At 42.6% G+C, this 25,482-nt stretch overlaps 1 protein-coding gene across 1 annotated transcript in view; it reads right to left on the reverse strand.

Annotated features, from left to right (window-relative positions):
• CUNH3orf20 (chromosome unknown C3orf20 homolog) overlaps positions 1 to 23,745 on the reverse strand; it is an 80,305-nt gene extending 56,560 nt beyond the window's left edge. The window contains exons 1-6 of the mRNA XM_037139363.2: positions 23,619 to 23,745; positions 22,713 to 23,370; positions 21,807 to 21,947; positions 17,005 to 17,124; positions 10,374 to 10,515; positions 9,110 to 9,394 (exon numbers count right to left, since the gene is read on the reverse strand). Of these exons, the coding sequence (XP_036995258.2) occupies positions 9,110 to 9,394; positions 10,374 to 10,515; positions 17,005 to 17,124; positions 21,807 to 21,947; positions 22,713 to 23,190 (1,166 nt within the window). The 5' untranslated portion in view covers positions 23,191 to 23,370; positions 23,619 to 23,745. The remainder of the gene's footprint in view (positions 1 to 9,109; positions 9,395 to 10,373; positions 10,516 to 17,004; positions 17,125 to 21,806; positions 21,948 to 22,712; positions 23,371 to 23,618) is intronic.
• Between the last annotated feature and the right edge of the window lie 1,737 nt (positions 23,746 to 25,482).

Here is a 25,482-nt window from a genome sequence, read left to right on the forward strand (position 1 = left end):
ATGGTACAGCAGAAGAAAGAATCAGTGAACTTAAAGATAGAGTAATGGAAATCCAGTCTGAGGTACTGAAAAAAAAAAAAAAGAATGAGGAGAAACAAACAGAGACTTGGAGATCTGTGGATGATTATCAAATCAACCAACATATGCATAACAAGAGCCCCAGAAGAAGAGGAGCAAAAGAAGGCAGAAAAATATTTGAATAAATAATGGATGAAAAAAACCCAAATTTTATAAAAAATTGATGTCTTTCATAAAATTTGGGGAGTTTTCATCCATTATTTAATCAATAAGCTCAGCAAATTCCAAATAGGATAAATTCAAAGAGAGACAAGCTGAGACATTATTATCAAACTGCCAATAGGCAAAGACAGAGGAAATCCTTCAAGAGGCAAGAGAAAAGAAACTTGTCATGTACAGGGATCTTCAACAAGATAAATGGCCAATTTGTCATAAGAAACCATGGAGGCCAAAGGCAGTATGATGGAATATTTATAGAGCTGAAGGAAAAATAGCAGTCAACCAAGCATTCTATATTAAGCAAAACTATCCTTGAAAAATTAAGGAGAAATTAAGACTTTCCAGGTAAAGGCTAAGGAAGTTCATCATTATAAGAAATGTTAAAAGAAGTCCTTCAGGCTGAGATGAAAGGCCACCTGACAGTAACTCACAGACACGCAAAGAAATAAAGAACACCAGTAAAGTAACTATATAAGTAAATATAGAAGCCAGTATTACAGTATTTTTGGTTTATAATTCCTCTTTCTTTCCTATGTGATTTGAAGAAAACAAATGCATAAAGTGATCATTATAAACCTATGTTAATGACATACATCTAATAAAGATGTAATTTCTGATAACAGCAACATAAAGGAGGAGGAATACGCTATATAGAAGCAGAGTTTTGCATACCATCAAGGCTAAGTTAGTATTAATTCAAACTAGTTTGTTGTCAGTTGTAGTAATCAAGTACATTAGTTTCTTGGGGCTCCTGTAATTAAGCCACTTGAACAGCAGAAATTTATTATCTCATAGTTCTGGAGACTAGCAAGGTGTTGACAGGGTCATGGGTTTGGAGGCTCTGGAGAAGAATCCTTCCTTTCCTCTTCATAGTTTCTAGTGGTTGTCAGGAATCTTTGACATTCCTTGATTTACAAATGCCTCATTTTGATCTCTATCTCAGTCATTACATGACCTTAATTACTCTGAATGTAACTCTGTTTCTTCTTCTTGCACTATGGCCCACAATAACCCAATATGGCTGCATTTTAACTTAATAATTATATCTGCAAATATCCTACTTCTAAATATGGTCACATTCTGAGGTTTCAGGTGAACATAAATTTTTGACAGACACTATTCAACCCATTATACCAAGATAACCACCAAGAAAATAACTTTGAAAATATGGAGAAAAGAAAATGAGGAGGGAATCGAAATGTTATCCTATAAAAAAAATCAAACACAAAAGATGGCAGTAATGAAGGAACTGAAGAACAAAAAAGATATAAATATTTTTAAAATGGCAGAATTAAGCTTTTTCATATCAGCAATTACTTTAAATACAAATAGATTAAGTTCTCCAAACAAAGGCAGAGATTGTGAGAATGGATTTAAAAAACATAATATACATATATGTTGTCTATAAGACACTCACTTTAGAGCCAAAGACACAACTAGGTTAAAAGTAAAATGATGAAAAGGGATATTCCATGCAAAATGTAACCAAAAGAGAACAAAGTTGGCTTTATTGATATCAGATAAAACAAACTTTAAGTAAAAATTCTTTCACAAGAGACAAACAGGTATACTATGTATTCAGAAAATGCTCGATGCCTCAAGAATATGGAACAGTTATAGACATACACACACCTACCAACAGAACCTTAAATTATATAAAGCAAAAATTGACAGAATTAAAAATAAATACTATAATAAGAGTTGAGGACTTCACTACCTCACTTTCAATAATGGATAGAACAATTAGACAGAAAATCAAAAAGAAATACAGAACTTGAACACTATTATACACCAACCAAACCTCATTGGCCTATACAGAGTATCCTATCCAACAACAGCAAAATACATATTCTTCTCAAGTCCACACGAATCATTCTCTGGTATAGACAAATGCTAGACCACAAAACAGCTATCGATATATTTTAAAAGACAGTAACCATAAAAAGTATATTTCAAAACAATGAAACTGGAAGTCACTGGCAGAAGGAAATTGGGCAAATTCACAAATAGATAAAAATTAGGGACTTTCGCCAAGATGGAGACGTAGGTGGAGGAACCACCTTGCCTCTGTGCACAACCAAATCTAAGAACAACTATTTTTAACAGCAGTCACAACCAAGCCACACGGAAAATCGACAATACGGAGTCCAAAGGACAACTAGATACTCAGTTGGACCAGTACGAGGAGCGAGGCCAGCAGCAGAGCAGGTTAGCAAGAAAAAATTCCCGGGGTGGTGCGTGGTGCGCGCAGGCAACCAAGGGCGCTGATCTCCAGCGAGCTGGCTGTGGAGCGCACTGGGAAGAGGCGTGGCAGGTCGGTCGGTCGCGCGCATTTACGTGCGGAGAAACCAGTGAGAAGGGAAGCCTGCGCGGGGCAGCAGCCTTGCACAATTCCGATTGAATAAATAAGCCCGAGGCGTGTGGAGTGACTGGACGGGCTGGGCTAGCGGAGATGACCGCCATTGCTCCCTCTCTGACCACGCCCCCACACACAGTGTCACAAACCAGTGACCTGGGTCTCCCCATCCTGGTAAACAACTAAGGCTTCGCTCCGCTCACTTAACAGCACGAATAGACCAAAAATGGCTCTAGGACAACTCAGAGCCCCAGAACCGATAGATCTAAGCGATGAAGAAATAGCCAGTCTTTCAGATGCACAGTTCAAAACACTGGTTATCAGGATCCTTACAGAACTGGTTGATTTTAGTCACAAATTAGAGAAACATATGGAAGCTAAACTAATTGAAATGAATGGTGATACAAAAGAAACCAATAGTAATGGAAAGAAAATTGGGACTCAAATCAAGGGAGTGGACCAAAAGGAAGAAAAAAATGATCAAACAGAAAAGAATGAAGAAATAAGAATTCAGAAAAATGAGGAGAAGCTTAGGAACCTCCAGGACATCTTTAAACGTTCCAACATCCGAATTATAGGGGTACCAGAAGGGGGAAAGGCACAGCCACCAGTGGAAAACTTATTTGTACAAATAATAAAGGAGAATTTCCCCAAGCTGGCAAAGGAAATAGACTTCCAAGAAATCCAGGAAGCTCAGAGAGTCCCAAAGAAGTTGGACCCAAGAAGAAACACACCAAGGCACATCATCATTACATTAGCCAAGATTAAAATGAAGGAGAGAATCCTAGAAGCAGCAAGAGCTAAGGGGACAGTCACCTACAAAGGAGTTCCCAGCAGACTGTCAGCGGATTTCTCAAAAGAGACCTTACAGGCAAGAAGGGGCTGGAAAGAGGTATTCCAAGTCATGAAAACCAAAGACCTACAACCAAGATTGCTCTACCCAGCAAAGTTTTCATTTAGAATGGAAGGACAGATAAAGTGCTTCTCAGATAAGACCAAATTCAAGGAGTTCATCATCACCAAGCCCTTATTATATGAAATGTTAAAGTGACTTACCTAAGAAAAAGAAGATAAAAAAGGTGAACAGTGAAAGGACAGCAAACTCACAGTTATTAAGAACCACACCTAAAACAAGCAAACTAAGAGGACAGCTAGATCAGGAGCAGAACCATAGAAATGAAGATCTCATGGAGGGTTAGCAACAGGGGAGTGGGAGGAGGGGAAGAGGGGAGAAGGTACAGAAAATAAGTAGCATAGACAGTAGATAGAAAATAGATAGGGGGGAGGGTAAGAATAGTAGGGGAAATACAGAATCTAAAGAATTTGAGACACGTGTTCATGAACTAAAGGGGGAAATGGTGGGGGAGGGGTATGCAGGGTGGAGGGGAATGGAGGGGGGAATAGAGCAAATGTAATGGCATAATCAATAAAAAAAAAGAAATATATAAAAAAAATTAAACAATACACTCAACCAATGGATAAAGAACAAATCACAAAGAAAATGGAAAAAAATAAGATAAATAAAAATAAAAACACAGCATACCAAAACATATGGGACAAAATAAAACTGGTGCTCAGAAAGAAATTTATAGTTATAAATACTGGCATTAAAGTAGAAGAAAGATATAAAATTAATAACCTAAACTTCCACCTTAATGAACTATAAAAAGAGCAAATTAAAACTAAAGTTAGCAGAAGGAAGGAAATAAAGATCAGAGCAAAGAAAAACAAAATAGTGAATAGCAAAACAATAGAGAGAACCAACAAAACACAAAACAGTTCTTTGAAACAACTAACAAAATTCACCAGTTGCCAGCTAGACTAAGTGAGAAAAAGAAAAATTCAAGTTTCTAAAAGTATAAATAAAATTGAAGACATTACTAATGACCTCACAGAAATGAAAACAGATCATAAGAGAACTATGTGAACAATTGTTCACCCACCCACAAGTTACATAACCTAGATGACAAGGACCCACTCCTAGAAACATACAAAGCACAGTTACAGGACACAGGATCAACACATGAAAATCAGTAGTCCTTAATAAACACAGGGTATCATTCCACTCATTTCAGTCTGCTTTAATTTATTTCAAGAATATTTTGTAGTTTCCAGTGAACAAGTCTTACACCTTTTTGGTTAAATTTATTCCAAAGTATTCTTTTCTTTTTAATGCTATTGTAAATGATATCACTTCCTTTTGTTCATTGAAGTTTTTATTGTTGTTGTACTTACAGCATTTCAGGTCATTTATTGCTAGTATTCATGAATTAGAAGAATCAATATTGTTAATGGCAATACTCCCCATAGTGATCAAAAGAATCAATGCAATTTCTATAAAAATTTCATCAATCTTCTCACAGAAATAGAAAACACGATCCTAAAGTTCATACAGAATTGCAAGGGATCCCAAATAACCAAAATAATCTTCGAAAAAAGAACAAAGTTGAAGGACTCATATTTCTTGATTTTAACACTGACTCCAAAGCTGCAAGAATCAAAACTGTGTGGTACTTGCATAATAATATACATGTAGAACAATGGAATAGAAATGAGAGTCAAAAAATAAACTAATACATCTATGGTCAATTGACTTTTAACAAGGGTCCCAAGACTATTCAACTGGAAAAATAATAGTCTCTCCAACAGTTATGGGACAATTAGATATCACATGCAAAAGAATGAAGTTGGACCCTTATCTCACACCATGCAAAAAATGCAAAAATTAACTACAAAGGCTGTAACTATAAAATTTTTAAAAGAAAAATAGGAATAAGCAGTGTTCATAGATATAAAAACCAAAGTACAAGAAACAAACAAACAAAAAAGAAAAACTGGCTTCATCAAAATTAAAAACTTTTGTGTTCCAAAGGATGCTATCAAGAGTGTGAAAAGACACACCACTGTATAGGAAAAATATGTGCAAATCATATATCTGATAAAAGTCTAGTATCCACAATATATGAATAACTCTTACAAGAAAAAATAGTCAACAAATGACAAAGGACTTGAAGATATATTCTACAAAAAAAAGGTATATAAAGAAGGCATACAAAGATGCTGAAAATGATTAGCTTTAGGCAAATGCAAGTTAAAACCATAATGGGATAACAATTCACACCCACTAGAATGGCTGGAATTAAAAAACTGAGAAATATCAAGTACAGTCAAGGATGTGAAGAAACTGGAATCTCACACATTGCTGATGGGAATATACAATGGTGCAGCCAGTATGGAAACCATTTTGGAGGTTTCTCAATAAATTACACATAGAATTACCATGTGACCCAGTAATTCCACTCTTAGGTACAGAACCAAAAGAACTGAGAACAGGTGTGCAAGCCGAGATTTCTGTAAGAATGTTCGTAGCAGCACTAGTCACAATAGCCAAATCGTGGAAACAACCTAATGTCCACAAATGAAAGAATGAATTTTTTAAAATCTTCACCTGAGGATATGCTTATTGATTGTAGAAAGAGAGAAAGAGTCTGGGAGATGGGGAAATCACACACACACACACACACACATATACACACACGTGGAACAAGAGAGAAACACCGATACACTGATGAGAGAAACATTGATCCTGTATGCGCCCAGACTGGGGATCGAACTCGCAACCTAGGAATGTGCTCTGACTGGGAATCAAACCCACAACCTTCTGGTGTATGGGACATTGCTCCAACCAACTGGAGCCACTTGGCCAAGGCAGGAATGAATTTTTTAAAAGTGGTATAATCCAAATAATAAAATATTATTCAGCCAAAAGGGGAGAAATTCTGATGCCTGCTACAACATGACAAACCTTGAAAACATTAAGCAAAAGAAGCTGGACACCAAAGGCCACCTATCGCAGGAGTCCATGTGTATGGGGCGCCCACAACAGGCAGGTGCACAGGAAGCACACTGGTGATCTCAGGGCTGGGGGGGGGGGAGGGGGAGGGAACGGTTAATGGGTGTAGGGTTTTCTTCTGGGACGACAAGAATATTTCTGAACATGATGGAGGCTGTGGTTGCACAATACTGCAAATGCACTAAATGCCACTGAATTGTAAATGTTAAAAGAATCACTTTCATGTCATGTGAGCTTCACCCCCCTCTTTTTTTTTTAGAAGAAGGAACGAAGCACTGGTGTATACTAAGCCGACCCTCGGACTACGCAGGGGCTCGGCGGCGCTGGCTGCCCGTGCGGTGGGAAATCTGCGGACACCTTAACTTGGCCGTGCACATTCAGGGAGTCCCAGCCTCTAGCTGATCCTTGGCAACACGAGTTTGAGCTGCAATGGTCAATGGAACTTCAGACAATTAAACTGAGCAAGGCCAATTGAACTGAATGCATTAATTGAAAAAAAAATCCACATTTAAATGGGCATTCACAGGTAAAACCTGCCATGTTCAAGGGTAAGCTGTACAACGTGGAAGAACTTTGCAAACATGCTACGTAAAGGAAGCCAGATACAGAAGGCCACATACTGTGATTTGACTCAGATGAAATCACCTTGAATAGGCTAATACACAGAGGTGAAAAGACTGGCTGTCCCCAGACAGGGCGGGGAAGGGAAATGGGAGTGGCTGCTTACTAGGTATGGGGTTTCCTTTTGGGGTGACGACAAAGTCTGGAACTAAATAGTGGTGATGGCTATATACAATCGTGAATGCACTCAATGCCGTTTAAATTATACACATCAAAGTGGTTAAAATTGTCAGTTTGATGCTACATGCATTTTACTATATTAAAAAACATGCGTACCTCACACAATGGTTAGGAGTGTTCAACAAATCCCTAAAGGAACAGTGCTGAGCACCCAGTGATTAAGGTTTATATATTTATCTCAATGTGGTAAATTTAAATCTTCAAACGAAAAAGGGCTTTGAGGGAAGTTTGGTGGGAAATCAGAGACTGAGGGAAGAGATCCAGGCAGATGCTGAAAACCCAAATGAAACGAGTTCTGGGATGGCTCTGGGGTCTGATGCTCACAAGTGCAAACCGATCAGGGTTTGGAGATCTGGGCATCCCGAGGGCAGATATATCATTTCTACCTGAGAGCTTCGCCCAGTTATCTCTGTGAAAACAGAATTAACCACTGAGCCTACCATTCTGCAGAAGCCATGAGGCGAGGGAAGTGTTTTCCAAACATTTTCTTTACTCAAGAGGGACTCAACAGTGGCATCATGTTTTAACCATTTGCACACAGTAACACTGAATTTCTCCTTCAAGATCACTGAGTCCAACTTCCTCATCTTATAATGGAGGGAAGTGAGGCCCAGAGAGATAAAGTGACTTGTGCACAGTCACTAAGAAGAACTAGGGCCCAAACCCAGACCTCTTGGGCCTCCCATAGAGGAAACACATTAATTGCCAGGATGTGCTCATTGTTGGGCTACGAGTCCAGCATGCCAGCAGCAGTGGCCTGCAGGTTCTCGGTGGTCCCACCCTGCCTGAGCTGGCACTCCGAGGCAGGTGAGAGAACATGCCTCCCAGCAGGCTGGTGCTGGGCCCTGATTGTAGTCTACCCTCTCTGGTTCCACTGACAGCAACCTAATTCACAGACGCAGCTTCATGAGGAGCTCAGGGGAACCATCCCATCTGATGCACTGTACAGTGATAAAACGGGGGAGGGAGAAGCCCCACGACCCGTAGGGAGCAGCAGCTGCCCTGGAAGCAGTCTACTGTGTTCAGTATCACAGGGCGCATTAGAAGCAGGGCCAAGCAGAGTGTGATGAATGGACTCATTTACAGTCGGAGGAACAATAGGACTCCTTTGACAGGGTGCTTAAATTCCGAATTCCCAGCTCAGTGGAGAGATCACAATGAATTGAGGGGTGTGTGGCAAAGCAGGCCTGTCTGGGTAGCCTGTTTGACAGCTCGGACAGCTGCCCTATTCTCCAAAGGCAGGGGCCACCGAGTGCCCTGCGGTTTTATCACAGGGCCCTTCCCTCCTCTCTACCCTGCTCTCTGCTGGAGAAAACAATCCTGAAAGGCATAAAATGGTGCCAGCGAGGGAGCCCTAAATGGAGGTGAGGCAGCCCTTCATCCCGGCCTGGCTCTGCCACCAAATTCCCTTTGTGACATTGCGTGAATCACACTACCCATTCCTACAATGAAGGGACAAGAATGAATAGCGGCCTAGCGTCTCCCTCTTTGATGTCGCATCCAAATCAGACCGCAAAACCTGGAGTCAGTGTCTACCCTCTGACCGCAGCCTTGCTGCTAAACTCGTTGGGTGCTTGTGGTCCTGGTCCAGTTCCAGCACACAATGGGGAGCAGGTGACAGGACCCCTGCAAGGAACACAGGGGTCCAAGACAACTTCCTGCCCTGCTGCTTCCCACTCAGATGTTCTCCAAAGGGAGCCGCCCTCTGTGACCTGGACAAACTCTTAATACCCTGGAGGACCTGTTGCCAAGATTCTTGGATTAATTGAAAAACCAAAGTATTACTTAGGCTTTTTCTGGCCCAGAAGTTCTCTGGGGCTGGGTGGCTGAGGACAAGGGAGCAGCCCCAAATAAAAGGATACTAAACAAAGGAAGACCCATCATAGAAGGAATAATGCAACTTGATGGCCTTCTTGGCTCCCTTCCACTCCTGAGACTGCCAGCTGAACTGAGCACGGGAGATGTGAGGCTGGTGAAGGACGGCAGTAGAAACCTGAGCACCGGAAGAGTTAGGGTGTTGGGAGCTCGGGGTCTGAGAGTCCCCTTTCGGGGTCGATGTTGGATGATAAGGCACCTTTATCTTATAGTTGCGTAAGACCATGGGGTAGAAGACATTCTTCCCTTTCCATAAGGCTCTTTCGGCTTCTCTGCAGGGAAGGAGGCAATGTATCTTCTAGCCACTTGGCTCTCACTCTCCAGGAAGGCTCTCTACAGCCCCGCCCCAGCTCCCAAGACTCCCATGCCATTTCCCTGTCCCAGGAGTACCTGTCCCCACCCCATACTCCTCCTCCTTAAAGTCAGTATTCCTAGGAGGAACTGGGAAGGGACTGGTACAGCTTTGAGATCAGTTCTGTCCACCTTCAGTGCTAGGTGGGGGCCCATGGAGAGGGGCTGTGTGCAGAAGGGGCATCCGGGGGAAGTGGAGGCTTTGCTCACCCTCCAGTCCTGAGGTTACAGGGAAAGAGAGCTTCCTTCCACAGTGTCAAAGGAGCAAAACTAGTGGCTTCCTTCTACCCATGTTCTGTAGCTGCAGTAATGCCGAAGGGCCAGGGAACCCAAGACATATTTGGCTTAGATGTGACTAAGTTTTAAGTTCTTTATGGCCCATGGTCTGGGCCTTCAGAGACGTAGAGACTTAGCTTGCTAGGACTTATGGGACCCATAAAATCATAAATATTAGTAATTATCCATGTCAACATTTTTTGTTTGTTTTAAGAGGCGTTTGTTTTGTGGGAGAACCCTGACAAGTTATTTTAAGAAAGAACCATTCAGGACAGAAAGGCTACACATGTATGGTAAGAAGTCCCGTAAAGGGGTTTCACTGGTGAGGAGACCAAAGTCAGTGCCTCGGGGTCAGACCCATCGAGCTGTGGGACCTCAAGCAATGCCTCAGTTTCCTTACCCACAAAACGGGCAAACATCCATGTTCTTCATAAGACTGTATAAGGACTGGAAAGGATTGTGAAGGGCTGAGGACAGGCCATCGCCCTGTCACTGCTGTTAGGGGCACCAGGTGCCTGACACTGCCTGACACTCAGGCACTTCCGTGATCTGCCCTTTATGCACACAGACAACTGGCAGGCGTGCCCTTCTCTCCCACCCGCCCCCGAACACGGAGGTGCTCACATGTGGTGACACATCTCCTGCAGCTTCTGCCGGGCCTCAGGGCAGGGGTCGCTGAACTGCACGTTGTCAGAGGAAGAAGTTCCCATTCTTCGCTGAGGGGGTGATGGGGGTATCTCTTCTAAAATTTTTGACTTGCCCGGAGCTGGAGATACAGAGGTTAAGGACAGAGTTTTAGAAAATGCCTTCTCCTGGGGAAGAGAGGTTGGGGGAGCAGGAGGCAGGATCCACTGGGAGTCAAAATAATTGGAAGAGTCATGTATGCTTCCCGGGGACAGGAATCTCTGTTTTATAAGCTCACGTATAAAACAGACGTCACTCTGTGAGTCAAGTAAGAATGTGTCGGGAACAGGCTCGTGTGAAGTGATGAAGCCAGCAGCTATCTTTCCCCAAGGATGGCCTGGCTCTAGGTGGGGAGGGCACAGACATGCCACCGTGGATGCCAAAGAGATTCCCTGCTGGTATTTCTGATCAAAGGAAAAAGTTGCAATTCTGTCTCATCTGGCTTCAACACTTCTCTGATGTTGCCTAAACTCAGGCCTTCTGTGGAGGGCAGTGTGGATCCACTGAGTATTGGACTGCAATTTTTTTTTAACATTACAGTAAAACACACAAAACTATAATGTACTACCATAACCATTTTTAAGCGCACAGTTCAGTGGTGTTAAATATAGTCACACTGTTGCCCAACCATTATCACTATCCATCTGTGTAACTCTTTTTATCTCACAAAATTACAACTCTGTGCCCATTAGACAGTAACTGCCATTCCCCCTCCACCTGCCCCTGGAAAGCACCAACCATCCTACCTTCTGTCTCTATAAACTTGACTACTCTATGTACCCAATATGAGTGGAGTCACATGGTGTTCTTCTTTTTTGGACTGCTTTATTTCATGTACCATGAAGTCCTCAAGGTTCACCCATGTTGTGGCATGTGTTGGAATTTCCTTTCTTTTTTGGAATTTCCTTTCTTTTTCAGGTTGAGAGGCCCTTCATTTTGTGTAGATTGCATGTTCTGTATCTGTTTACCCATTGATGGACACTTGGGTTGCTTCCACATTTTAGCCAATGTGATTAATGCTGCTATGAACACAGGTGGATGAATACCACTTTGAGACCCTGCTTTTAATTCTTTTGATACAGTGGAATTGCTGGATCTTATGAAAATCCATTTTTAATTTTCTGAGGGCTTGCCACACAATTTTCCACAGTGACTGTACCATTTTTACCTTCTTTAACTCTTGTGTGTGTGTGTTATGATAGTAGACATCCCACTGGTGTAGCATGCAGTAGCATTTCATTACAGTTTTGATTTGTATTTCCCTAGTGATTAGTGATGATGAGCATCTTTCATATGCTCATTGGCCATTTGTGTATCTTCTTTGGAGAAATCTCTATTGAAGTCTTTTGCCCATTTTAATTCAGGTTCATTGTGTATTTGTTGTGGAACTTTAGAAGTTTCTATATATTCTGGATATCAATCCTTATCAGACGTATTATTTACAAATATTTCCTCCCATTAGTTGGACTGCATTTTGCTCTGTGGATTGTGTCTTTTGATAAACAAAATGCAAAAATTTCCACTGAAGTCCAGTTGGTCTATTTTTTCTCGTGTTGTCCATGCCTTTGGTGTCATATCCATGAAATCATTGTGAAATCCAATGTCATAAAGCTTTTCTCCAATGTTTTCTTCTAGGAGTTTTATTGTTTTTGGTTCTTACATTCAGGTCCTTGGTCTATCTAAAGTTAATTTTTGTAAATAGTCTTAGGAAAGGGTCCAACTTCACACTTTTGCAGGTGGATGTCCGGTTTTCCAGCACCATTTGTTGAAAAGCCTGTCCTTCCCCCACTGAGTGGTCTTGGCACCCTTGTCAAAAATATTTGATCATGGGGAGAGAATTTCAGGGGAAAAGGGGAAGGATTCATAGGAACAAGTACAAAGGACACATGGACAAAAACTAAGGTGGGGGGGAAATGGGAGGGAGGTGAGGAGCACGGGGCAGGTGGGCTGGGTTGGGAGTAAAAGACAGAAAACTGTACTTGAACAATAATTAAATAAATTTAAAAATATTTGATCATATACACAAGAGTTTTCTTCTGGGCTCTCTATTCTATTCCTTTGATTGCTGTAGCTTTGTAGTAAATTTTAAAATCAGAAACTGTGAGTCCTCTAACTTTGCCTTTTTTAAAAAAGATGTTTTTGGCTATTCAGTGGTCCCTTGAAAGTCCACATGAATTTTAGGATGAGTTTTTCTGTTTCTGCAGAAAACATAATTGGGGTTTGGATAGGGATCGAATTAACCTATAGATCATTCTGGGCATTACTGACATTTTAACAACATTAAGTCTTCTAATCCATGAACATACGATGTGTTTCCATTTATGTGTGTATCTTTAATTTTTTTCAGTAATGTTTTATAGTTTGCATTGTACAAGTCTTTCATCTCCTTGGTTAAGTTAATTCCTAAGTATCTTTTTGCTGCAATTATAAGTGAAATTGTTTTACTAATTTCCTTTTCCAATTGTTTATTGTTCATGTATGGAAACGCAACTTATTTCTGTGCGTTGATCTTATCCTGCTACTTTGTCAAATTTATTTATTAGTTCTAACAGGGTTTTTGGTGGGATCGCTAGGGTTTAAATATATAAGATTATGTCATCTGCAGACAGAGGTCATTTTATTTCTTCCTTTCCAGTTTGGATGCCTTTTTAAAAAGTTATTTATTTTTAGGCAGAGGGGAAGAGAGGGAGCGAAACCATGTTTGGCTGTCTCTCACATGCCCCATACTGGGGGACTTGGCCCACAACACAGGCATGTGTCCTGAGTGGGAATGGAACCAGTGAACCTTTAGTTTGCAGATCAGTGCTCAGTCCACTAAGCCACACCAGCTGGAGTGCAATTTGGATGCTTTTCATTCCCTTTCTTGTCTAATTGCTCTGGCTAAAGTTCCATCACTGTACTGAATAGAGGCGGTGAAAGCAGGCATCCGGCCTTGTTCCTAGTCTCAGAGGGAAAGCCTTCAGTCTTTCACCACTGAGTACAGTGTTTACTGCGGGTTTGTCATCATGTGACTTCGTTATGTGGACGTGGTTTCCACATAAACAACATCTTTAAAACACTGATAATATTTTTAGATGTGTTAGTCTTTTGAAAATATTTTTATTTATTTATTTTTAGAGAGAGAGGAAGGGAAGGGGAAAGAGTAGGAGAGAAACATCAACGTGTGGTTGCCTCTCATGTGTCCCCTACTGGGGACCTGGCCTGCAACCCAGGCATGTGCCCTGACTGAGAATCGAACTGGTGAACCTTTGCTTCACAGGCCCGTGCTCAATCCACTGAGCCACACCAGCCAGGGCCTAGTCTTTTAAATCATATAGAAAAATGCAGTTACCAACCACTGTTACAATATGATTACTTTTATAATTGGCCATGTTTTTACTTTTATTGAGATCTTTATGTCTCTTCATGGCTTTGAGGTACTGTTTAATATACTTTCTTTTAAAAAAAATAACTTATTTATTTTTAAGATTTTATGTATTTATTTTTAGAGAGAGAGGAAGGGAGGGAAACATCAGTGTGTGGTTGCCTCTCCTGCGCCCCGGGCACCTGGGCTAGTGTACGTTCATTTCATCTCGCAGAACTGCCTGAAGCATTTCTTGCAGGGTTACGCTAGTGATCACAAACTCCCTCAGGTTTTGTTCATCTGGGAATGTTTTAATATCTCACTTTTGAAGGACGGTTTTGCTGGATATAAAATTCTTGGTTAAAAACTTTTCTCTTAATGCTTCGAATATATAGCCTCCAAAGTATCTGTAGCCTCCAAAGTTTCAGATGAGAAGCCTATTGATAATCTTATTGAGGATTACTTGTATGTAATGATTTGCTTTTATCTTGCTGCTTCCAAAGTTCTCTCTGCCTTTGTCTTTTGAAAGTTTGACTATAATGGCTTCTTTGGTGCTTATATTTAGGTCTTTCATGAAATTTGGGAATTTTTCAGCCATTATTTCTTCACATTTTTTCTACGTCCCTTTCTCTCTCTCTCTTCTTCTGGGACTCCCACATTACATATGTAGTTCCAGTTGATAATGTCCCATGGGTCCCTTAGACTCTGTTCATTTCTTTTTAGTCTTTTCTTTCTGTTCTTCAGATTCAATAATTTCCATTGCCCTGCCTTCAAGTTTTCTGACTCCTTCATCTGCTTGCTCACATCTGTAGATGATAATGCTTTGTGTTTTTTGCACTTATTTTTACAGTTATCTTCTGTGACAAGTGTTAGATGGTATGAGGATATGACAGAAAGAAATTGTGAAGATAATCCTCCAGGACTGAAGTTTTAGAGGCATATATTCAGGTCCTGCCTTCTTCTGAGTTTCTATTGCCCACCCGACTGGAGCCTCATTCTCCCCGTGGATATATGCAGGATCAACCTCACCTTGTTTTCAAGAATAAAATCTGGCTTCATGTCAGGGGCATTTCTCAGGCTCCAATGAGCCCTGAGGGCATCAGACAGAGTTTTTGTGACTGTCTATCAGGCCTGGGGTTTCTGGATAGCATTTGAGTACCGTCTCTGGTATGTTCCACCCTGAGTGTTTCCTGGTCCCTCCTCTAATTCCTCCTGCCACCAGAGACCAGAGACTTGACCCTGAGACCCAATTACCAGCTGGCTGACTCCTGGAACTTCTGTTGACCTGAGCATCCATGTCTGGCCTGTACCTGGTTGCCTTGGGTCCTCAAGGGTGATAGCCTCTTGCTCTCACAAGGACCCATTGCTGACAGACCTCTCTCAGTTCTCTTCTCGTAAAATTAGGCAACGTTTCAGTAAGAGCTATTGTCCTCTGGGAGTAGCCCCAACTCCTGGAGCCTACCTGCTCCAAGTGTGCCTGGCCCTACAACTGCAAAGGGGGCCAGCTGGTGAGGTGTGATAACACACGGGCATGGAGCACGTAGGGGAGGTCCAAACCTAGTGACTTAAAACCAGAATTGCTCTACAATATGTTGTCCAAACTGGGAAAGATTTTACAGTGAAAGTGGACTTATTTAATAGTTATGCCAGGACAATAAACATAAACTAGGATAATCCTGGGCAAGAAAGCATGCATGACTACTTATAAACTATTAGGGAAGGTTATTCCATACTAGAATGCATGTGTGAGAATAATTCCAAGAGATATTAAGAATCTACAAGAAATGCAGCATCCTTAAACATATATCCTAATGGGAATGATGAAACATCGAGGCAAATTGCATCCTGGTAGGGTAGCAGAGGAAAACAGCCATATAGACAAAGAAACCAACAAACATAATTAACTTTTACTTAGGAACTACCTTACTCAAGGTATTAGACCTGAGGTCATCAAGAAGAAAAAAATCATGAAATCATTGTGTGTCTCGAGGGTACTCTGTTTTCCTTTCAAGTGACTGGGTCACTTTAGGGCCAGCTCAGGAGGGGATATGATAAACTGGGATACATAAACTGGGATGCCAAAAGTGATACTGTGGGCTATTGCACCACAAGGAGAAAAGAGGCATCAACAGAGGTAGAAGAACCAGGGAAATGAGAGGGGACGGCTGAATCTACTCTGTGAGGGGAAGCTGATGATGCCGGCCCCACTAGGGAAGGCCTTCTTTGTCTTAGAGTCCATGTGTGTAGCCCCAGCATTTAGAACAGTGACTGACAACTAAATATTGTTTAATAAACACTTGTTCACTAACTGAAAGGATATGGGATCAGCTTGATATGGAGACTGAGGCCTGCAGGAAGGCAAATCACATAGCCAGCCAGGGGCAGGGGCAGGGGCAGGGGCAGGAATGAGATCCAAACTTCTCAACTTCCGGCCTTACCTCCAGTGTCTGTGGAAATCAGTTAAACAGCCTTTGAGCATCCCTACCTTATGTTGAGCCTGCTGCCACCTCTTTTGAATGTACTCCTCCCCTACCTGCTCCACTTTCCCACTCTACCATCAAAGTCTGAGGAGGAGGGTGATGGCCTGGAAGTTCCTTGAGCCCTTACTCTGCCTTCTCTAGCCTCAACTCCTCCTGTCTGAGATTCTGGCTGCACAGTCATTGCTCTGCTGTTTAGCCTCATCTGCCACCCCCATTCTTTCCCTTAAACCTTTCCTTCTGCTGTATGTCTTCTTCGGTAGAATAGGATTTCCCTCTCTGTCTTCTTTGTTTTCTGTGCTCATTAACGGGACCAGTTTAAGACACACTGTTAGGTTTTGTATCCAAAGACTTGTCTTCAGACACTGATTCCCTTACTTGCATTGTGAGTAGGAGCAACACGAACCTCTTTGATCAGAGGGGGTCAGGCCGGGGTACTGAGGAGATGCAAGATGTGGGTTTGAGAGGAGTGTTGCTCCAGGTAAGCAGCAGCACATCTCCAGGAATGGAGGGCATGGAAGATTGAATGGAAGTCTTACCATTCAAATAGTAAGACTATACTTTGGAGTAACTAGTGAGATATGGCAACTTTATGGGAAAGAATCTGTGCCAATAGCTTCTGTCAACAGCCAGGTCATCTGATACATATCCTTCCTATCAGAAAACCAAATCAGACTCTTCTACCTTCACCCCCACTCGCACCCGTACCCCCACAGGTGGGCTAAGAGGTCTCACTGGAAGCCACTGTTACCTGCTTTCTTCTTGAGTTCCCTTCCAGTTGAGAGGGAAAAACTTAGACAGCCGGTAGAGGATTCATAGATAAGTTGATAAGGTGAGTTCACTCCCATGGCTGGGATGCTCATTAAGGACTCTGGAGTGGAAGAGAAAATAATTCTTCTTTCAATTTTTTAATTTGAATTTTTTAAGCAAAACTATAATATGGACTTTTTTTGTTCTAGCAGAATGGTAGACCAGGTATTCTAAAGTGTCATATTGTATAAAATAACCATCTCTTGGAGTAAAAAGACTTTTTAATGCACAAGCAGGCTCTGAGTAATTAAGGAAAATTAAGATTCCTTCTTACAGACTCCCCATTTCCCCCCGCCGCCAATATCTCTCAAGAGTGAAATGACCAGAGCAGGGAGCAGGGAGCGGCAAGCAAGGTGCAGGTCAAACTGCTGCACTGGGTCGAGTCAACACTGGGTAAACACTGGGCCAGCTAGAAGGAAACGGGAAGCCATCTGCTTTCCCTTACCCACACCACAAAAATCAGATGCTTCTCCAACATTATTAGCTCAGTCTCTTGCAGAATCATACTGTCTTCTATAGAATCATTTGATTATCTGAACACTTAAGAATTAGGCTCAGCACCCCCATCACTCATGGAAAATCTTGATCATTCTTACATAAACTTTAATAAATCCTTTCCCTTATTCTTCCCTCAAATATGGTTGTTAGAAAACATTAGGCAACTCCTTCATTGACACAGCTCATACAATTTCATAAAGAGAATGGCAGACCTGATTTCACGAGCAAACAAAGATGACAACCAGAGACTGTACGCTGGGTGACGCAGCACATAATCCCTCACCATCACCATGATTCAAAAATTGAAATGAAAACTTTCAGTACCTTCTAACTTAGCAGAGAAGCAAAGAATGAACAACAGCTAATGCTGGTAAAAATGGAATAAAACTAGTTAACTCTGTGGTGTAGAGAAAACCCATCAAGAAAGCAATATTTAGCAAGAGTTAACTACATATTGAGACCCTTTGCCCCAACAAGACCTCTCCGGCATAATCGGTCTCACAGCAGAAATAAGGAGTGATGTGTATGGAGTTGCATGTTGCAATGCATATTATACTACTAACATAAAAACCTGGAAACCTAAGCATTTGGTTCATTATGGAACACAAATATTAGAAGGAATCTATACCCATTGAAAATGACTGTTACTAAAATTACATAGACATGTTGGAGATCATTTGTCTGTTAAGTCAATAAAACTGAGAAATATAAAATACGGTATTCTTTTAAAAATACATGAGGTAGGGGGAGAGAGAGAGAGAGCTGCCTAAGTGAAAGAAAAATTATATATAATGATGGCAAGATCATTTGCTTTTTTCCTTGATATGTTTTATCTAATAATATTGCCATAGGCTAAAACCCAAGGGTCACTCCAATTTCTTTCATGAAACGCCAGGACTAGTAGGTATTAGTACAGGGGGAAAGCCTGGAACCAGTTTTACTAAGAATACTTTGTGTATTCTGGCTACAGCTTTAAGGGAAGAACACTCCAAACTCGGTTACAGCTTTGATCTACCTCACATTATAAGATGGTCTAGAAAAGCAAAATGCATGCAAAATAAATTAATTTGCATCTTCTTTTTAATGCCCTGGAAAAGCTAGCTAATGCAAGTCCTTCTAAGATGAATGCTTTTCCAGAAGAAATATATTCTTCATTTATATTTTGTCATTTAGATTTTTTTCCTTCAAACTTTAGGCTCATTTAAAGAGAGAAGTGTCTAGAACAGATGTGGAAACAAGCACAAGAGATGTTCTGGGCAGCGTGATGAAGGGGAAGACTTCCCCAGGGCTCCGCTAAGGCAGCAGGACACGGGCATCACCAAAAAGCTCTCTCTCCAGAGTCCAGCTCTCAGCAAATTCCTGTCCACTAGATTAACCACAACCCACGAGAAACATTAGAATCTTCCATGGCACAAGTACACGCCTGAGACTCCAAGAGACACTTCAACACTTCCTGGGGGGGAGTGCTAATGGTTATGGCCATTTCCTTTTCAAGGTGAGGGAATGGAATGTTCTGGTGGGAGAGCGCCATGTGCAGGTCTGAGGGAGGGGGTGCTTGGGCCAGAGCTACTATGACCTTCCCCCATGAGACTCTCCTCACTCATAAACAGACCAATGGGCACCTGACCTCCGCCCAAATGAGATGGGTCTCTAATCTCTATTAGGAACACAAGGTGCAGAACTCCATACATGCTGGTAACCATCTGCAAAAACAGTTACGCACATTTATAGGACCTGCATTTCCTGGGCACCACTGATAGTGAACAGAACTGGCTCAGAGTCAGTCCCCTAAAATGGAGACCTCCGCTGCATGGTAAATAGTGTGGGGGAAAAGGTTTGGCATTTTATCTTAAAAAAGGAAAACAAAATTGATCAAAATAGCCTTATTTTATCTTGTATTTAACAAAAATTCATTGATACTGTAGCACATGCTAATTCTTAAGAGAAATAAAAGCTGTGTCAATTTTTTGATGCAGTGTCATCTTCTTAGAACACAAGTCCCTTCATGGTTGTTTTTTGCAAAAGATGTCCAAGAGCTTTATCAATTTTCGTTTCTAATTCTCTGATACCATCCCTTCTCCATGGAGTCACTATTTCCCTAGACGGTTTCCTGTCTTCAGCAGTCGACTAGCTTTGCTCCACCGCATCACTCATCAGCGGCAACACGTGGGGACCAAGCAGCTCTCCAACATCACTTGCACTGGCTTCAGGAAATCCACATTCCCCCCCAAGGACTGCAATTTTACTAACTGCATTTTATGGGTGAGAGCAAATGGCTATAAGATACAGTAGCCCTGGGAGACACATCCAAGACCCCTGGTGGATGTCTGAATCTGCGGACAGCACCAAATCCTATATATACTATACATACACACCTATGATGAAGTTTAATTTACAAATCAGACACGATAAGAGATTAACAACAATAAAATATAACAATATACTGCAATAAAAAGTAATGGGAATGTGATGCTCTCTCTCTCTTGCCAGTAATTTTTATATTTTTCAGTCTGAACCTATTCCTGAATGTGCAGCCGTCCCTCACTTGTAGTAAATGGCCCAGTGTCACTCATTTCTGGGGATCCCTTGCTGAAGTCTTCATACAGATAAGCTCAATGCTTTCTGGAGCAACATGTTCCCATTGACCGGAACACATGCTCTGTCCATGTCTTCTATGCAAAAATCAAATGCCTTTTCCATCTCAACTAAGCACTTATCACACACTGTGGCTGTAACTTCTGCAGTTTCAGAGGCAGCAGCAAAATCAGCACGAATTTCTTTTTCCTTTCTTCACAGTTTCATGGGTAGAAGATAGTTCTTATCATAGATCTTAGCAATCTCAGTATACAGTTTTTTTCTTTTTTATTATGTCTAGAAGTTTTATTTTTTCAAATTTTTAAACTTTCTTCAATTTAAGGAAGCACTTTTCAGCTTCTTTATGGCACATCCCAATTGCCAGCACCACTACTCTTGCCCTTTGGGGCCATTACTGAGTAGAATAAGGGTGACTTGAGCACAAGGCCTGTGACTCCATGACAGTCGATCTGAGGACCCAGATGGTTACAGTGACTGGTGGATGAGAAGCGTCCACAGTGTGGAGGATTGACATCCTGGGTGGGATGGAGTCAGACAGCGAGAGACTTCATCACACCACTCAGAGTGGCACACAATGTAAAACTTATGAATTGTTTATTCTGGAATTTCCCATTTAATATTGTCAAATCCTGGTTGACCATGAGTAAGTGAAACTGCAGGTAAGGGGGGAATATCAATGCTGTATAAATTGTTTATGCTTCTTTTCGAAACCTCCCGACAGCAAGGACTTTAGACATTCAAATGAATATTTGTATGTCCACCAAGCCTAAGAGACACAGTATTGCAGATGTGAATGGACCACAGTCTTACCCACACCCCAGTCCCCTCCATCCCTCTCTGAAGGTCACTTCCTCCAATTTTATACTTGCATACTTGTACTTTGTGTATCATACCAATGGGTGATATAACTTTGCAATGTTTTAAATTTTATTTAAATAGTATCATCCCAAGTGTATCCTTCTATAACTTGCTTCTTTTCTACTTAACACTAGTTTTTGAGATTTATCTCTACTGATATATGAGCTTTTGTGCTTGATTCATTTTCATTTTCACTTCTCATTACGTCCCATTGTTTAAATAGACTCTAATGTACTTGGTTTTTCCCCCCTGTTGATGGACATTTGGGTTTTCAATTTTTTTGTGCTCAAAACAATTCTGCAATATACATTGCACCCAGTATGATTTCTTGCACATGTATGCCAAGTATGACTCTCAAGTATGATCTGTGGGCTGGGATAAACCCACACGTGGCCATGATCATGTGAGCACAATTCAGAGGAAATGTTTAGAAGCCCTTGTAGTAATTTGATGTTGCTGTGACATCTTTATCATATTTTTAAAAAGGGTCGGTCCACCAGAGATTGAAAATTTGCAAATTCACAGCAGTTTGAGGAGCACAGCTCTGGGGAATGACCTAGGAGAAAACCCTTGGTGGGTTGAAAGGCGTTAGAGCATCTTCCACCCCACAGATGCTACCCAAATGCTCTCCATGGGAACGGCAGCAGTTTATACACTCACCTGCAGCATTTGTTGTTCCACATTCCCCTCAACTCTTGGAAATGTCAAACGTTTAAACTGGGGATTTGACCTTCCCATTGTACCCTGGTACTGTTTGAACTTTCACCAAAGGGCTGAAGCTCAGGTACCCACCTTTACTAGTCAGGCCAACATCATAGCCACTTCTCCCAGCTGTACCAATCAGGTAGTTGAAAGCCGTCTCCTTGGCATTGAGGTGGAGCAGCTGGCTGGCCTCCACAAAGCGCCTTGTGATGTCCAGGGGGTTGGCACCTACTAAAGGAATTATCAAAGCAACTCATTTTCCTCCTAGCATGGGGCTAATGCTTCCAGAAAAGGATCTCCATAAGTGGCTCAGGAAGTAAAGGTAGAATGGAGATCTGCACAGTGTTAAGTGTGAGGAGGCCCCCAATGGAAGGGTCTCAAGTTCTGAAACCTGTCAGGTGGCACATTGCTCTCTGCCCACCTTGCCCTTCTCTCTTCCATACCTTCCATCTGGGTGCCAATGCTGTTGGTATTTAAAACAATACAGTATTTAGGTTTGATTACTGATGTGGCTCAAGGTCCTGGCCTTGATCTTGGGATGACACCCTCACCATGGATGTACCCCACTTCTCATAACTCTCCCTGATTGTGGCTCTACAGGGCTCTGTCCTTCCACCTGCCAATCATCTCTCCTGACTGGCAACTCCACATCCTTCTTCCTCCTGGGTGCTGCCTCTCTTCACCTATCATTTCCACAAATTCTACCCTTTAGGACGTCTGACCTCACACTGTTCTCCATTGCCAACCTTCTTGTCTCAGCTCTGCAAAGTCGGGGAGTGGGAAGAAAAGGTGGAGAGCAGAGAGGAGTGAGAGGATGATTCTTGGGGGTGGTCACAAAAGGAGTCCCGGTCCTAGAGCAGACCCATGGCCGCCACTGTTCCCAGTGCACCATCACCTGCCTGTCTGGGGCGGGTGCCATAGACACACACCCATGGGTCTAGGCAGATCCTTCCAGGCCCATAAAAAATGGAGATGAATCTGACCCGCCAGGCTTACCAGACACAGACTCCACCATGGCCTTCATCTTCAGGGTGAGCAACTCTGTCAGCAGGTGGATAGACTGCCGCTGGAACTTGTTCAGGATGTCCTGGCTGGACTGCACCCGATGGCCAGGGGTGGGAGTCTGGGTGGTGAACTTAGCTGGCCCAGTGGATGTGGTTAGCATTGGTGGGGTTGGTACTGGTGGTGGCAGCGGCTTCTTCTGGATAGGAACCTGCACAGGGGTTGGTTCTGCAAGCACCACAGGTGGGGGTCCAATGCTGATCTCCAGGCCAGGGATGTCAGATGGGGTAGGCACCATGGGGTCAGTGATGAGCTCCTCCCAAGTGAACTCAAAGATGTTTCTGATGCCCTTCGGTATGGCGATGCTTGCGTTCCGGCACATGATGAGTGATTTGGAGATGCGGGCCAGCAGCTTAGGGGCCATGGCGGTATAGTGCAGGTACAGTTCTCGGTTACTCTTGATGTCGTTCATGTTGCTGGAGCATGCATACTGTTAGGTAATACTGTCCATCTTGGACAACAGGGACCTTCAGCTGAAGAGTCAGAGCACTCTGAGACGTGAATGGGAGCAAAAGTTCTTACCTAAGGTGAAGGTCTGGAGACAGAATGGAAGTGCTGAAATGGCCCCTCTAGGTCATCGAGCCAGCAGGTCCTATCCAGGAAGGATAAGAATTGGTCACTCCCTCCACAATAGGGCAAAGAAATGCCCCTCCCCACTTCTCTTCCCAGAGAAACCTCAGATAGACCGGCATTCGCGAGCCACTTTGGGGAGGGCCTGGGGATGAGCAGGTTCCAGAAAAGCTCCCAGGAGCAGTGACGCAAGCTGAGTTCCTGCAGAGGGACCACCCTGGGGGCTGGAGGAATGGAAAAGATCGGGAAGGGAGAAAGGTTCCATTGTACCTTTTGTCGTTAGAGAGCTGAGGGTGGAAGATCTGCTTGTGGTCTATTAATAACAACTTGCAAAAACAAAAAAGTGTTTCATCAGCTTTCTCTGGAGGAAGGTGATGCGCTTCCTGGTCGGGTAAGCTCCTGTCTGCAATGCAAGGATGGGCATAGTTATTCAACAGGTGCATCCCAGGGCAGACAGGAAAACACAAGGAGTGAGTTTTCTTAATTCGATGACCGATATCATTTGCCACATTTCACAAAAATCTAAGATTTGATGTGACTGATGCACCATCTTACAGGGAAAAGAATCAGCATAAGATGCCACTGACTGTAGGACATATCTCAGTTTCAGAGATGTTAAAATGAGGGAAAATGTGCACCTTAAAACCATTAAAGTATAATAGTATTTCCCCACTTTAATATGACTTCTCAAGGGTTCTGGGTGCTCATCAAGTGGACCTGTGTGGAAGGGAGGTTAGCAGAGAAGCATGTTCCTGTCTGGGAGAGCTGAACACCATTAGATGCTACTAGGTGGTTTTTAACCTGACATTCTTCTAAATTGTGTTTTATTTTTATCTTCTTACTTTACAACAAAACAGACCACCAGTTGAAGAGAGAGAGCATGAAGAACAATTTGATGAACACAATATGGCTAGGGAAAAAAAAACCCTGCAAATAAACTTCTAGGGTGTTTAATCAGATCTGAAAATTTCACTCACCTGATCAAAATGAACCCCACGAGGACATACCACTGTCCATATATCAATCTAAAATACATTAACAAAACTATAGTCACTTCCTGATCTCACACTACACAAAAATGATTTCATTTCTGAGGGGCTTCCTGAGAATGTGAGCCTCTGTAAAAGATGCTGGAGGATTCAGAACACATGGAAAGGTTGGTCTAAGAGAAGCTGAGGGAGGAAGGGTTCCCGCCCAGCCCCCGATCACCTTTGCCAGCACTGCCATGCAGGGTCAGGGGCCGCCCCAGTGGTTGGACTTGGATGGCTCCAGTGAGTGCACTTGCCAGTAACCGTGACCTTCAGAGCAGAGGAAAGGCCACTGGCCAGTGCCTGCTGACGACCCGTGTTACCACGGCCTGCCAACCATCCATTCTCCTACCTCCACCCTGACAGTGACTCCCCACCACGTCCACAGCTGTCTTCTCCCACCAATCTCATTCTTCCACTTTCTAAGCCACGTCCTCTGGAGCCACCCCAAGTTCACCATTCCAGGGCTACACCCCTGCTGCACACCATCGTGTTTAGCCAGTAGGTGCATGCCATGATCTGGTGAGACCAGCCTGGGGTGAGAATGCCAGCATCTCTCTGGTTTTATTGATAAGGAATCAGAGATTTGGAGAGACAGAGCTCTTGGTTAGGAGTCGCCTGCCTGCAGACTCCAGGCATGGAGACCTTTCCAAATCCAACACTCCATCCCCCACGGCCTTTGAGCTGCTCTGCTCACCTACCAGCAACAAAATCTCTAAGAAACAGGAGCTCCCACAGCGCAAGCCCTCCTGACATCCGGCTGATTAGCAGATAAAGTGGCTTCTTATGTCTATTTGCTGACCCCCTGGCATCTATTCCTCAGCTCTGGAGACTCAGAAAAATAGGTTCATTTTTTTTTTTTAATAAGTCCACAGAACAAAGGAACAAGTCAGAATCTCTGTCATCTGGGCAGACGGCCAGAGGATCTGACCCTGACCATGCAGGGCTGATTTTTTTTTTTTTAAGCCAGGACTCAGATGAAGAGAAGACAAATAAAATCCTTGAAATCTTAACTGGTTTGAGGAAGTTCTCTCTGCCCCCTACTAGTTCCTTTCCTGTGAGATTAATTTTAAAGATGTCTTACAGATAAAAGCTGATTTTTACAA

The sequence above is a fragment of the Artibeus jamaicensis genome, unplaced genomic scaffold (assembly GCF_021234435.1).
Source record: "Artibeus jamaicensis isolate MK-2021 breed Jamaican fruit bat unplaced genomic scaffold, CSHL_Jam_final contig_519, whole genome shotgun sequence".
In the NCBI taxonomy this organism is placed as follows: domain Eukaryota; kingdom Metazoa; phylum Chordata; class Mammalia; order Chiroptera; family Phyllostomidae; genus Artibeus; species Artibeus jamaicensis.